The sequence below is a fragment of the Anopheles merus genome, chromosome 3R (genome assembly GCF_017562075.2).
Source record: "Anopheles merus strain MAF chromosome 3R, AmerM5.1, whole genome shotgun sequence".
Classification (NCBI taxonomy): domain Eukaryota; kingdom Metazoa; phylum Arthropoda; class Insecta; order Diptera; family Culicidae; genus Anopheles; species Anopheles merus.
The window spans coordinates 21,598,077-21,613,226 of record NC_054084.1 but is presented as its reverse complement, the minus strand read 5'-3'; the positions used below and the strand labels follow the sequence as shown (position 1 = coordinate 21,613,226).

The 15,150-nt window shown below is 41.5% G+C and overlaps 1 protein-coding gene across 11 annotated transcripts in view; it reads right to left on the bottom strand.

Annotated features, from left to right (window-relative positions):
* The window catches only part of LOC121595846 (calcium/calmodulin-dependent 3',5'-cyclic nucleotide phosphodiesterase 1-like), a 269,467-nt gene that overhangs the window by 122,198 nt on the left and 132,119 nt on the right, over positions 1–15,150 (bottom strand). For 2 of the 11 annotated variants that reach the window (XM_041920128.1, XM_041920129.1), the window contains exon 2: positions 13,031–13,557. The exons of 6 other annotated variants lie outside the window; for them this stretch is intronic. In XM_041920128.1, the coding sequence (XP_041776062.1) occupies positions 13,031–13,367 (337 nt within the window). In that variant the 5' untranslated portion in view covers positions 13,368–13,557. Of the gene's footprint in view, positions 1–13,030; positions 13,618–15,150 lie in introns of those variants that run through there. 3 more of the 11 variants (XM_041920145.1, XM_041920127.1, XM_041920144.1) reach the window with 3 other exon arrangements.

Sequence of the window (15,150 nt, the reverse complement as noted above, 5' to 3'; positions counted from 1 at the left end):
GGCAACGCCGCTACCGAAATGCCTTAGCGTTGCCTTACAGTGGGCACGTTTTTTTTCTGCGTGCACGGGTGTGGTGGTTGAGCTCCGAGCGAAGTGATCGCGATTCGGTGTTGGAATTGAATCGGAAAGAAAGAAGATAAACGAACGATGATAAATGCATGGTTACACGCTTAAGGTCAACCGAATCGAGTGCGAGATGAAAGGGAAGAAGCGGAAATGCAGTAGAATGCAGAATGGTTCGCGGGATGGTGGGTTGTTGTTGTTGTTTTGGTTGGTTTCATTCGCCCCTTGGCGAACTGTTTTGCGAGAAATGACACGATGTCAGGCACCATGATCTGTTGTAATTGGTGGTGTTTATTTGATTGATTGTATTGATATTGACGGTTTTGCTTGTGTAGATCATTTTTTCCATCGCAACATCAACATGACATTAAGCACAATAAGCGATTGTTTGAGCGATGCTTGCGGGTAATGAATTAAGTATGCTGTGGTGTATGTTAAGCCACAATTTACTGTACACATTGTTGTTTTGCAATCAACTGTAACGGCAACTGCCAACGGGTTTAATGGGACCAATTAAAGCGAAAGGGAATTGCATGAATGTTTGATTCGGGAATGAGTGTAAAAGAAAAATGAATTCAAATTGGAGCTTTATAGCACATACGAGAAGCTTTAGCTGAAAGCTTTCTTCAATAAAAAGCTTGTTGAATTTTTTTTTCGATCGTCCTGATGCTATAAAGCTTACGATGGATGTGTGTTGAAAAGCTACAGTAAGCTTCACCTTTCATAAAATAGAGTATTCGTTGACAACGAATTCTCTCAAGCTTCCAGGTTATCTCCTTTTACTAAAATTCTCTCTTTGGTTGGTTGCTTGCAATTTTTCCCTCTCTGTAATTCTCTCTTGTTCGCTCTCTCGCAGGATAGCAATCATCTCGGAAATGATGAAGCGAAAAATCGAAAACGCAACAGGTGTCGCCGCAGGGTAAAGTTCCCTTCCAAGTTTCGCGCTTCCAATACCAAATCGTGCCCACCAGACCCGTACCATGGGGCAGCATGCTCGTAAATCTTCGCTCTCTGAGTGCCGGTGGCAGTTTGACCTACGCGCGAGTATGACCTATCCAACACTGGCGGCCCACGTGACAGATGGACTAATTAGTTTTCCGCAAATGGTGCATAATGATGCTTCATGCGTTGTGAAAATGGTCAGATTTACTAGTCTGACCTTTGCCAGATGAACACAGGTTTTGACTAATTTTTAGAATTAACTTGAGAAATTGCACACATATTTGAAAGGGTTCATGTGAATAGAGGCTTGTAATTTTTGATAGAAGTATTTTAACCTTTTGCTTTTCGATATTACGATCTTTATAGTAACTGCAACATTGTCAACCAATAGTGCCAATAGTTCATGTATTCCTGGACGGGGCTACCATTGAGATTATGATCAGATTTATCCTGCTGTATGTTAAGATAAGTCTTGGAAATTATTTTTTAAGATCAGTATGGCTGCTAAGACCATTACTTAAGGTAGAAGTAAAAGGGAAACGTAATGCTCCAAATAGAAAGACCAAACCTACCTTTCTCATTTTAGGCAACAGATATTTAAATTATGACAACACTTTTAACACCAAACGGCAAGCTAAACTCTTAGCTATAACGGTGACTCAAACACAAGTACAGTGATTGACGTTTTCCGGCTCATGCCTCTGATGAAGAATTCCAATCAAGCCTGGCACAGCATCGAACTGGCTTTTGACGGAAAATTAACAAGAATTTTGACAATGCCTGAATTGATGCCTTTCCGGGGAAGCGAAACCATGGGCAAAACAGGATCAGACCACGAAGGAAGCTGGGAAGGTGCATTTGAATTAACATTGTTCTGTTTTTAGATTTCAGCCAACGAATGCCACTGAAAGGCAAATGATCGGAAAGTAGGAGAAGTCGTAATTAATTTCTATTGTAAATTGGTTGGTTTTGGTGGGCAAGGAAAGGAGTTGATATCTGATTGGAAATTCCAACCGGGTTTTGATTAATTTTGAACGATCAGTAGAAAATAATTATTTTAAGAAACATCGTCTTGTAAAGTATTTTGTTGTATCATTTAAAAGAACTGGAAATGATTTTAAAAAAATACTAAAAGTGATCTTATAAATTACGTTACATCATTAATCATCTACGCGTGAATTGTGCAAAAAGGCGCCATAAGAGACCATTTCAACGAGGTAATTAATGTCCATATCCTGCTGTTCAATGCCATTCCCGTTGTGACAAACTTTCCTTCTTCAGACTGTCACTTTTCCCAAGTAGACGCCTGGTGACGGTTATTGGTTGGCTTTTGTTTGAGGCAGTAGGTTGAAGTACTGATGTAATCGTCCAGTTGGATGGTCCGGAGCTCACTTTCCAGAAATGAGGTAAAAAGATTCTCTGGTGGAGTCACCACCAGCGTTTAATTACTTAAGCCGTCCAAATCGTAGCTTAAAGGTTGTGGTGAAAGAGATGGATTTGGTCATTGGGATCTGCTTAGCGTACTTTTTGTTGAATTTGTATTGTAAATGCTTCAGGATGGCCGTTTTATTTGTATATTTTTGTCATTTAAACGTTAGTGTAAAGTAAGATAAGTTTTAGCATTTGGTGTTGTGCTTTGGAATAATAATCAAAATAAAACATTGTGCCCTTTATACTTGTTCAATCAAAACATACTTAGTGATGTGGCTGTCCTGTCTTGAAATTGAACCATCCCCTTCGATTGGCATACGTTTCATTTGTTGATATCTAAACGATCTATTTGAGCCGACAGTATTTATCGAGCTGCATAAATAGAAATTCCAATTTGCTTCTTATATTGCTCGAATTGTGTTTAATTTAAAAAAAAAAACAAGCTCCATCAGAAATGAAATGATTTTTTCCCAAGAAAGGATCACGCAAATTTTCATGAAGAGGAAACCGTACGACCGAAACCCACACAGTGCACGTGACGCTGCCATTGCTCACCCCGCTCACCGTGATCATTGATTTCTGTTTTATCCCATTTTGGAGGAAATGGAATTCCAACACCGCGTGCATGCTTACATATTACATGTTTCAAATTCCAATGAATGTTTGCCCCTCCAAATTCAGAAACGTGTATCTTTTGGTGTATTTGTTGTGAGTCCATTTTTGAAAAAAAAAGAAGCACCATGCCCACTGCGAAACGCACCGTGGTGGTGTGGGTGCCGTATCGGAGATTTATTTGATTTTCGATGAATTGATTCCACGATGTAAAAGCCAACGCTGCGTGCATATGCGGCGGGCATTTTTATGGTGCGATTTGATTGGACGAGAGTATACATTTTTGATGAATTACTTTACATGGAAGCGTAAGAAGGCAGTTGCAGTTGTAGTTGTTTTAGGCGAGAAAAATGGAGCACTTTAAGCTGGCAAACAGAGGAACGTGCGGTAGTAATTTACTACCGATTTTTTTTCATTGCAAACGTCATCGTAACGCGGGAGCGGAACGAAATCGTAACCTTGTTTGCGCGAATGGCCAGGGAGGGCGGGCTTGACAGAAGTGATGCTTCTGATACGGCTTAGTGAGTTTGTAGCCGGGTTTTCCATCCTCGTCAGCTTCACACTCGGGGCCAGAACGTGCTCCGGAACGTTCCGGCGTTCGAGTGTAGTTACAGGTTTGGTTGTGAATGAAGGGGAGGACAATCCCGAGACCGATACAGCGAGCTAAATTGCATCGTCGTATCGTGGCGCGTTGTTTCCAGTGTGTGTCACCAGTGCACCCAGTTAGTGTGCGAAGATGACACGGCACGGTGGATGGCAATGGTCCGCCAGGATAAATGTAATATGGATTAAATGTTTCACTTAAGGCTTATGTGTCGCCGGAACGGGAAAGGTATGGATAGACATACACACATACACACAAACTGGATGGTCCATCCAGTGGGTCGCACCCAGATGAGTGGAGTGAAAAATGTGGCTCTTGGCAGGATTTATTCGCGTAGAATACGGTAACTCTTTACGATTCGTTAGGCGGTTGCACCAAAGAGAGAGAGGGAAAAAAGGCAAGTAACAGTCCGTTTTGAAGGAAGGAGTTTGAAGCATCGTGCATCGGCCGTAGTGCTACGAAAGGATTGCGTTGTACCTTTTTTCTCTAACCTTACTTTATCCTAGCAATTACAGTTTGTCACAAACGTTTTGAAAATCCGAGCTTAATGGTGGATCAACCGCACGGATGCTGAATTGCTGACGGACGGGCACGATTCGGCCAGCTCTAATTGCAGGGTGGAGGAGTAGTGACCGATTATTTAATCACTCACGGCTAGTTTTAACACGGTTACTCACAATGGAATTAGATTGTAATGCATGATGCGTGCTAGTGGGATTTTAAGTAGAGCAATTGAAAAAAGTTCACAGAAGCTCAGAACTTTGGATGATTTTCATTACAATTTTAAAAGATTTTCTTTGCACTATCTCAAAAAGTGATTTATTAATAGATTAGTAGTTCCATTCTAATACAAATTCCCAGAGCCATTCTGTTTAAAGCTTGTCTTTTTGAAGCAATATAAAATCCATCCAAAAGCTTTGACTTCAGTCCAGCGAAGCTTTTTGTTAAGTATCATAGCATTTTAATGAAAGGAGGAAAAATCAATCACAAGCACAAGCTAACAAAACCAATAGTTTAAGCAAAAGCTAAACGCAAAAAAAAAATGCCATCATAAGCAAAAGTGATAAAGTGCAAAGCCTTTCAAGAAAAAAAAATCATTCCATAAAGTCTCTTTTGTGTGACAAACTTCCTCCTTGCACCTCAACAGGAACGTTTTCGCGTGCCTTTAAATAGTTTATTGCCGTCGCGGCAGCACAAAAAGAAAATGCTTTTAAATCTGCGTCACGCGGAAACAAAAGGAAAGAATTTTTAATTTCCCAAGACGCTCGAAACGCTTGAAGATAGTTTTAAAACGCAAGGCTCAGCGATAGTTTGCACGCGGAAGGCACGACACGGACGCTTCCCTACCGGGTCACGTACGGGTTCGCACGGTTCCGACACGTCCCATTCGACAGTCCCGGTCTTCCTGCTCAAACGCATAATGAACCTCGGCATGAGCGTGCTTTGCTGCCTTTTTTTTTTGGAGGTGCAAAAAAGGAAACTAAAGAGACGAAATTGAAACTTGTCGCCAGTTTCCGGTGGCATCGCTAAAGCGCTTCAAGCGGATCCGGCACAAGCTCAGGAGCAAGAGTTTTTTTGTTCCATTGCTTCCGGGGCTGGGGTTTATCATAAGCTTTCTGCTTCAGGCTGCAAATTATCGTGCGAAACTGACGATTTGAAATTATCGTGTGATTTATAGAATTAAGTAGGTGCTTGTTCTTGATTGTGTTAGTGGAAAATTTTAAATTTTACTTGATAAAACGAGTTCCGTTGGATGATTTAAATTTTAAATGAAGTTTAAATTAATATAACAAAATTAACATACCGCACTCAGTCAATCTATACGCTAAATCTTATGTTGTTTTACTCTTACCTGCAAGTAGAAAAGTAAAGTAAAAGAATCAATATAAATTTGCATCAATAATTTTATCTTAAATTCCAAACTAATTTTAAATTCATTTCAATGTTGCATATCATTACTTTGCCTTTAAATTACACACTTTGTTTGACATCTAGTAATATCTTTCCTTATATACTACTCCGCCTGTACGCATCCCATACCACCAAACCATTCCACCTTACCCATGTGCCTTTTCAACCTTGAAAACAATGGTCGATATCGAAACTCATTCGACTATGCGCTGGGCATAGGACATTCCAGCCCTGTGCTGTGCAGCGTTCTACACTGGATCACATCTTACTCCGCTCAAGCATGCAGTATCTTCAAAACTGCAAGTGACCTAACTATGGACCCGCTATGGAGCGGAGGCTTGGTTGTTCTCGGTAATCCCGTCTGCGAAAGAGGTTTGCCTTGCCGTGTCATCTAAATTGCAAACGAATGGAATGTTTAATATAGAGCAAAGCGGTAAATAAAACAAAAGATCCCGTCGGCTTTCCCTTTCCAGATCAACCGGTGACCCGGGTACCGATTCAGAACGGATCTCACAAATGGGTGACTCTAACCGTCAAGACACCCTAGGGGGTGAATATGGAAGAATTTGCTGCCATCGTTTGTGTGGAGAAAGGATAACAGCAGCAGCAGCAGCAGCAGCAGCATCATCGTGCATGGGCGCACTTATCGAACCGTTGCGGTTGTGGTATGTTTTATGCGGTCGAATCACGTTTGCCCTTGAGTGATGAAAACGGTCGAGAGGAATACCAAATGCTTACCAAAACTACACACCCACGATCACGCATGATGTAAGGTAGAAAGTAAGGGTGAGCTGTTTGACATACGGGGGCATTGCTTCATTGACTTCCCACGTGATATGTTTTGTTTTTGGAAGTAAATACAGATACAATTCCACATCAAACAATACATCTTTCTGATGCAGTTCCATAAATAATCATTCAATCCATTAAACAGTGCTTCATGCTATCTTTATTCTTAAATTGGATTACAAAAGACTCAATGTATCTTCCTGAATAAAAGCTTAATTTGTTAATTATTTTAAATGAACTCATTAAGATGTGTGAGAGTTTATTTACCGGAAAGCTCAACAAATCACCCTGATTTACAAGCGGCACTATTATGCTACACCGACATTCGCAAACAAATTTGCAACCGAAAACCATAAGCTCAACCCCACATGACATGAGTATCGCTGTACCGGCCAAACCCAAATGGACCAACCCACTCGGAGGGGTTCCTGTTCCGCTGGAGAAATGTGGCAAGTGCTGTTCGTGTGAGATTTGTTACCTCCTGCTGCTGCTGCTGCTGCTGAAACCGTCCCATGCGCAACCGTGTTCTTGTGTGTACGTGTAATCTATAATTTCATTCATTAAAATCACTACGAAAATTGAATAACATGCACGTGAAATTAGATTTCGCTCCGTGTTCCGTGTAACCGCCGCGAGGAAGCTTCAGAACGAAGCTTCGTTCTGCTGTTCCCTAGACTAGAGCGTTGGTTTCGAACACGAGGCCCAGCCGGGTTCGGGTCGATGGCAGAACGTGTGACAGCGTGTCACGGGTCTCGTTTCTCACCCCGTCCCAAAAACGCACGCCTTCAACGGGCGTTCTCTGTTTACACAAATTTAGCGTCAACCGTAACGGGGTACGGAATTTGCTGTAAAGCCCTCTCTCCGTACGGCAATCGTGAAGGGATGTAGTGTTAGGTGGCGAGGACGAGACATACCTGACGTTCCGTGTCTGCTTCGTACATTGGTTTTGATTTTTTTTTTTGCACAAGGCATGAACGGAGAGCAAACGATTGGTTGAATGAAGCGTGAGGCGAAGGAACGGCATGCAGTCGACTGGAATGGTATTTGTAGATCTTGAAAAGTGATTCGCAAGATAAATAAACTTCACAGCCATTTGTGAGAGGGAAGGAATTAGTGAAATGGGAATGACATCTTGTGCGGGGTGGTGTTCCACGGCCCGGAATGTGAAGCGAACGAGAGCACCCCTGTAACCTCTTGCAACGAGTTCATTGTGATTTAGTTTTCAATGACTCGGTGAAAAAGGTTTGCAAAAAACCTAACAAATTAGACTTACTTTTAACTAATGGGTGGATTTTTTGAAGTGTTTAAAGCACAGTGTGATATATAAGGCTGTACCATTTGTATCGTACAAATTTAACTTAATGGTTTTGGGGTACATTTTAATATAAATTATTCATTTAAAATATTACAAAAAATAAGTTGGTTTCTTATAGCATATGCTGCTGATTTCAAGTTTGAAAATATGATACATTATGCATTACAGATAACGATAAATAAAAAGCCAATTCGATTCCTAAAATTGTAGGTGCACAATAACGTGTATAAAAACACGTTTTTGATCGAAAATTATAAAGGACAATAACAATTACACGTTTATAAATGATTGTATACTATCGCATTTAGCATTTGTTGGATACTCATACCTAAAAATTCATTTAATTCAATTTATTCATATAAAAATGTAAACAAAACAAGTAAAAAGGTTATTCCATTTGTTTATTATGATTTAGGCGTGCATAAAGTAGACAAAACCAATAAGTATTATGGATCCTTGCAACTTAAATTGCGGTTCTTTCCATTTTTACAAACACAATCTATCATATTTTGTTTTATATTTGGTTCACGAAGTTAAACTATACTGTACATATTTTACATAGATTTTTGCTCTTTATTTACTTTTAATCAACATTTCAAAATCAGTACGATAACCGATCGAAACCAACGTCAATCTTCTTACAGTTTAAGAGATAGAAGTGCTATTAACCTTTGATTGAATGTGGCATGATTGCATGCTTTAATTTTGTGCTAATGAAATAGCAACCATCCTATCAGAACCAACGGTTAACAGTCTTAGGCCTCATTGCATTTGAGCGAATATGCTTGTTTTCAATTTTCCCAGACGACCGTTACTTGAAGGAATAGGATTGCCGGTTTTCTTCTTCTTCCTTCGTTGTTATGGAAGGTAATGAACAAATTCTCGGAAACGAGTTTATCCTTGAAGTATTCGCTCCATGCGCATCCCCGTACACACTTGCGCGTATTTTCATGGTTGAAGTAGAGTCTGATAGAAAACGTTTTGTTTCGCATTTCGTACGAAGATTCGATCGATCGAACAACACATACAAAAAAAAAGAAGCGAATATTCTTGCTACGTTTTGGGAGGATTACGTTGCTGGCGTTCGTTTTTCGCTTTCTTCCTTCCCTTTTCTACGCCGCGTTTAATCACGAGAAAAAGATTTTGCTAGCTCCCAGCCGTCTGCCGTGTCGCTTTTTACTCGACCCAAAAGTCTCAAAACGCAGCTTTTTGCAGCAGACAAAATGAAATCTGCTTACCACGGCGGGTGGTTGACAAATTTTTCATTTCATACACATTGTCGTCCTTTTTTTCTTTCTCTTATCCTCCTTTTCTTGGTGTACTATTCCTCGATTGCATGTTAGCAGCAGCGGCAGTTTCACCGTGAATAAAGTTGTGTACGCTACTCAGTTGAACTGTTTATTGTGGATCCTTCTCCAGCCAACTTCTCTGCCCTGTACACAGATAGACGCCCCTTTCGGGGAGCGTAAGACGATCAGCGGAAAGAAAATCAATATCCTAATCATTCTTGCCAAGTGTCGGCTCGGCAGACACGGGGTCGAAATGATGTGCCAGTAGCGGAATCTGATAACGAGGACCGCACAGCACTCAGTCTCGCATTTTTGTGCGGCGTGATTGAAGTGATGAGACTGATTTATTTTTATACCCTTCATCACGGGTGCCAAAGAGGGTAGAGAATTAATCTTCCATCCACGCGGGCAAATGAATGATGGAGGACATTCACTGACAATGCGTCCCGCTGCGCGGATGCCTGCGGTGACCACGTGATGTGGCCATGAAACCGTACAAAAATGGGCGTGAAAAGTACTTTAACTTGTGATGAATAAAGTGTGTAAGCACATTGCAAACAAAACATACCTCAGTTCCGTAACGGTTTCGTAGCAGCTTTAAGACGCTAGAGTGCACGTTTACTTTAAGCGTTTCCCTGTTACAGTTGCAAACAAACGTACGGCGCAAAAGGCTGCAGACACAAACAAACAGACAAACAATAAGGGGCAAACAAATTTAACTGATGATGATTGAGCAAATTATCTTCGACCTAAGTCTCGCGTGACCAGCGTGCGTTATGTGTAGATAAACACCACGAACGGGATCGATACGGATGCTTGGCTTGGGCTCTTGGGCCACCAAACAACAACACCGAGAGCGTAAAAAGGGAAGAAAAAAAAAGGCCTGAGACAACCGGAAAACTGGAGGAAACAGGATTGAACAATGTTTTCTTTTCTCTGTCGGTGTGGGGTGGGCCTGCCTTGCATGCCTGTTGTATTAGGCGTGCGAGCTGAAGGCAGTCTGCAAAGCAACACACACACACACACACATACGTGGTGCAGTTCAGTGTTGTCGGTCGTTTGTCTTGGAAAAAAACCGTCCCGTAACACAGCGTGTGCGTTGTGTTTCACGGTTGAGAAAGCGTCGAGAAGCGTTAAACAGCTTCCTTCCGGAGCCCGAGATCGGACTTGTTGACTATACGAGCAGAGGGGTAGTGATTGTGGGACGGGAAGAATGCGGAGTAGAGGGTGAGTGATAACAATCGGATAACGATATGATGGATGTGTGGATCATCAGTGTGTTTACGGGCTTTTAGTGGTGGTGGTTGTAGCAGTAGCAGTACTTGCGGTCTTAGTAACCATGATGGTTAACGTGGTACAGGACATTGCTCCAGTTACCACCAGTGTTGACAGCGTGCTTTCTGCTCGTCTCGCTTTGCGTATCGATCGGGTTTGTGGTTTGAGTTTACTGAACCATTCTGAACCGCAGTAACGAGAGATGGTCAACATGTTGAGGTTAGTTTAAAATAGTAAGCAACATCATCAAGATTGCAAAGGGGTTAATATGTAGCAATTTGAAAATCATCACAAAAAGTTGTTTTATCCTTTTTGAATTGATAATTGATTTATATTTTTTCATTTTCAAGCAAATACGTCTTTCTTTCTTTAATACTAAATAAGTATAGATGGTTTTGTTCCAGAAAGTTTTTTTTTAAAATAAAATTTGTGGTACTTGATAGAAGAAATTTTATTTAATGTGTCAACAAGTTGTGTTCTGATCAAGTTTTAAAGGAATATTAAGCAAAATCCAACGTGTGTTGTTGTTACAAGCAGTGCCGCAAAATGTCACTACAAGCAATGCTGCATAGTTATAAAAAATCTGACTGAAACAAAATCCATGCCAGCGTCACGTACTCAATTGTGATAGTCAATGGAGATACTCAAAACGATTGGTTTGATAAATGTATGCTTCGTGACATTTTTGAGATCATTCCTTGGTCAGTCACTATGTCATGACTTTTTTTTTACTGTGATCAGTTCTGCAAAATGTCACTGACATAGTGATGACCAATTAAAGCTGAAACAAAATCACGTCTGCGTCACGAGTTCTACTGTGATGATCAGAGGTGAGGCTCTTAACTATCACATACTTGGTGACATTGTGTGCAACCAACTCTTAGACTTGGTCAGTGGTCGCAATATTTTAAGTCGGTGATTATCTTGATAGTCATGGGAGATATGCTGTGCTTGCGAGTGGTTCCAAGAAACAAAATGAGCATTGGTTCTCGCTCTGTTTGACCCAACAGACCATCAAACCAGACAGAGGGAGGTAGCATGCTCATTTTGCTGCTTGAGACCACACGCCAAGTATATTCCACGAATGTCGTGATTATCACCGACACAAAATGTAGTGACCAAGTGTGAGGTCAAGAGTTGGGTGCTAAAAAAAAAAATGTCATCAAGCATATAATTGATGCTCCAACTGTTTGAGTCTTACCTCCGATCATCTCAGTTGTGTACGTGAGCTGATTTGAGCTTCGTTTCAGTCACGAGTGTTGGTGACTGAAACAGTGGCATTTGACAGCATAGTTCACAGCAGGAAAACGTCATGATTATGCTTGTGACGGCAATAAGCTTTGCTTGTGAGTCAGAGTATTGCGTTTGACTCACTCGCAGCACCCGCATGTCGTGTTTGGCATGTCATGACGCACTTTCATTGAATATTAGCAATGAGCATGAAGCTACCGCGGATATGGTCATTGTTTTTGTTGGTGAATATCTCGTGATGCTCATGACATTTCACAGCACTGATTACAAGTTTTGACAGGAGCCCATAGCACTGAACTGTTAAAAATCACTGTTCCAAAAAGGTTAGCATAAATTATGTAATCATAGAATCTTTAATGAAAACCAAACATTCATTGGTTTACTGTGCTGTTTCTTTTAATAACGAAACATGCTAAAGTATTGGCTCACAACAAATTTACCGAAACATGTTGAACACATTTTATTTGATATTTTAGAACATGCGCAAAGAAATGAGACGAATCTTCGTATTAAAAATACAAATGAGCATATTTTATTTGATAAAATTGTGTATTGAGACTTTTTTTAATGCGTATTTGAAAAATTATATATTTTTAGCTACCTTGTCGAAAACAGGTACAGTTATACAAGAACGGATTGAAAATGTAATATGTAATGTGACAAATGACTTTTTTCTTATTCAATAACCTTTTAAATTATGACTCTACACCCTCTCAGTTGACTGGGCACAACTAACGAAACGTCGTAAACACTGTCCCCCAAAATAGCCGGCCATCTTTGACAACGGTACGTTGTGATCTTCGTTATTCATTAATACAGCCGCCTCACCTCGAGGGAAATCCAAAAGCCAAAGATTTGTCATCCCAAACTGTCTCTCCCCGGGGGAGCCCATTACCAGACACCGTAGCCAAGGCACACGGTCACCGAACACCGAAAGCCCATCAAAAAGTCTACAAAACAAGGGAGTTGTGTTGCGTGTGCCCTGCTGCTGCTGCTGCTACTGCTGTTCCATCAGCAAGTCGGGCGAAACTTTATCTTACTCAATCGGTACGCCCCCACCCTGGGTAGGAGGTCTCGAATAAAACTTATCAAATATCTCCATTTTCCCCTCGTTATTCCCGTTCCATACCGTTGCGCTTCACCGCCTATACCGAGCTTTACCTGAATGGTGTAAAAGGACAAGGGCTGGTGGCGAGAAGAGCACATTTCGATCCTAAATCTGTTCGTTATCATATCACCTCCCCTCCAGCAGTGACAGCTATTTGTTTCACCGCAAGATTAATGACGCCTTGGCAGTTTATCCCTCGGTCCGGGAGAACTTAGCCTCTCCAGGCTGCGCTTTTCCGAGCAGAAACCTTCGAATAGGGCAGCAACTGAGAACTGTCGCTGCTCTTCGGTACGCACATTTCCACCCAATGGGGAAAAGTTTTCACTTCGTACAACCTCACTTAAGACCACAAACTTATAATCTCCCTCCGAAACGGGAGCAAACCCTTTCTGCTCGGTGGGAGAAAAAAGCGAAGGCGAGAAAGGGAAGATAATACTTACCTATGGTGTAGGTGTGTCCATCGATCTGGAAGGTGGCACTTTTGCACTTCTTGAATACCCGCATACCCGCCGTCTGGGAGGTGAACGGGTTCGTGCCCACAGCGACCGGGCGCGTGGCACTGCGCGAAGGTCGCGAACTTGCCGCGCCGGAGTAGGGCGAAACCATTGGCAAGGAGGCGGGTCGGGAGGCCACCCCCGGATGGGATCGATCGTACAGGGACGATCGATTGACGGTGGGCTCGTGCCTTGCAGACGCCATCGGTGCCGGTTGCTGCGGTTGTTGTGGCATTGACGAAGGATTATTACTTTTCAATGATTGATTGGTTTGGTTTGCCATCGTGTCCTTATACACTGGCGGGAATGGCAGTAGGACTTAACGTAGCTGCTCTCATAGTACGCAGCATGCGAACGGGGAGAAGTTTAAAAGTGGTAGGCGATGTTCAAACCAGCTACCAAAGCCACCTCTCGTTCAACGCTGATGACGTTTTGACTGCATCGATAGAGTGAACTTCGTGGTAAACATCAGGCTGTGGTAAAGCATTTTAAAATGATTTTTTTCAAAACTATTTTATCTTAATTAATTCAGCAACATTTTAAGCTTGGATGGAGATACGGAGATACTTCACTGTAGAATAATGATTGGTATGAAATAAGGCGCAACAACTCACAATTATTAAGCATTAATCACCACTTTACTAGCTTATCTTAAAAAAAAACAATCAAAATTAAACAAACAACAACAAACTGAAATAAGTAAGCAGCAAACGCATAAAACAAACAAAGAGCCAGTTCCATTAGCCCGCGATAGCAAAATCACTTTCCTGCCGGATCAGTTTGATTGTACAAATAAAGGCATCATATTACTTTATCGTCAACCAACCAAGGAGACAATTCTGACGCACTGCAAATAAAACTCAGCTCCATTCCGTCCGTCCAAGCGGTCCCGAAAACCATGCAAAAGCAGACGCCTGGCAGCTCTAAATCCATAAGTGGTGCTGAGGTTCCTACCCCTCAGGGGGACTGTTTTTAAACGCACTACAACGACAGTGTGGCACGGCCACGCAAACACGCAGTGGCGATTGCCGTGGGTGCGCTTAGGCCATGTTTTTCTAGCGCTCTAGTCGCAGGAACAACAACGCCACTGCCTAAATAGGATTCGATCTGCTTTATGTATGCGCACAGTGAAGGAAATTGGCCGGCGTGTTTTGGGACAGCAAAAGTGAGTGCTGCCGATCTGAAGGATGCAAAAGCATCGATTGTTGAGCACGAACGATTGTGGGTTGTTTTTTTTTGTTCGTCTCTCCGTTATCTATTTGTGGTTCCGTTGGTGGTTCTTTCGCTTCGTCTTGTTCTCCCTTCCCTGGACTTTTGTCACTCTCGCTACACTTTGGGGAGGAAAGGAATAAATTAGAATTATGTAGGCGAAAGCGGAAAGCTCTTGACATTCTTGGCAATTCTATTTTAAGCATTCTCGTGTAAGTGTTCCAGCTTTTTTTTATTTATTGCTTTGTATGCCGGTTTGCTGTATTTGTGCAGGAACAATTGCATCATTGTTCGGTACGAGTGGGAAGTTATTGAACCGATCGATCGGTTTGGTGTTGGTTTTGTGGCGCCTAGTTTACGTTTTTGGCAGTTTTTTTTTCACTGTCAAAATGAGCTGACGTAATTTGCAAGAAGGGACATTTTATGGAGCACGAACGAAATTGTAAATAGTGCAGAGGCTGAGTCCAAGTAATAAGTAAAATGTGAATGGAATAAGCAATGATTCCAGTCAGAATGTTGCCCATTGCTGGTTTTGCGAGCAATTCCAATTAGCGAATGGTTTTTTTTTCTTTCTCATTTTTATTTGCTCTTTCACTAATGAAAGCTATTGATGTGTTGTTAGTTGCTTTTTTGCGGAGAGTGAAAAAGCATGAACAACATTTTTTTGAGTGCAAAATAAAAGTGCTTTTTAAAACTATACTCAGTACATTCATACTCATTCCTACTAGAATAGTCAGAAAAATTTGAATGGTGAGTGTTTTTTGCTATTTTTTATTTAAAATAACTTTCTGTTCGCTTTCCACGTTCCGTTGGTTTAGTGTTGCTTTACACAAGATTCAAGTTCATGTAGTTTTTGT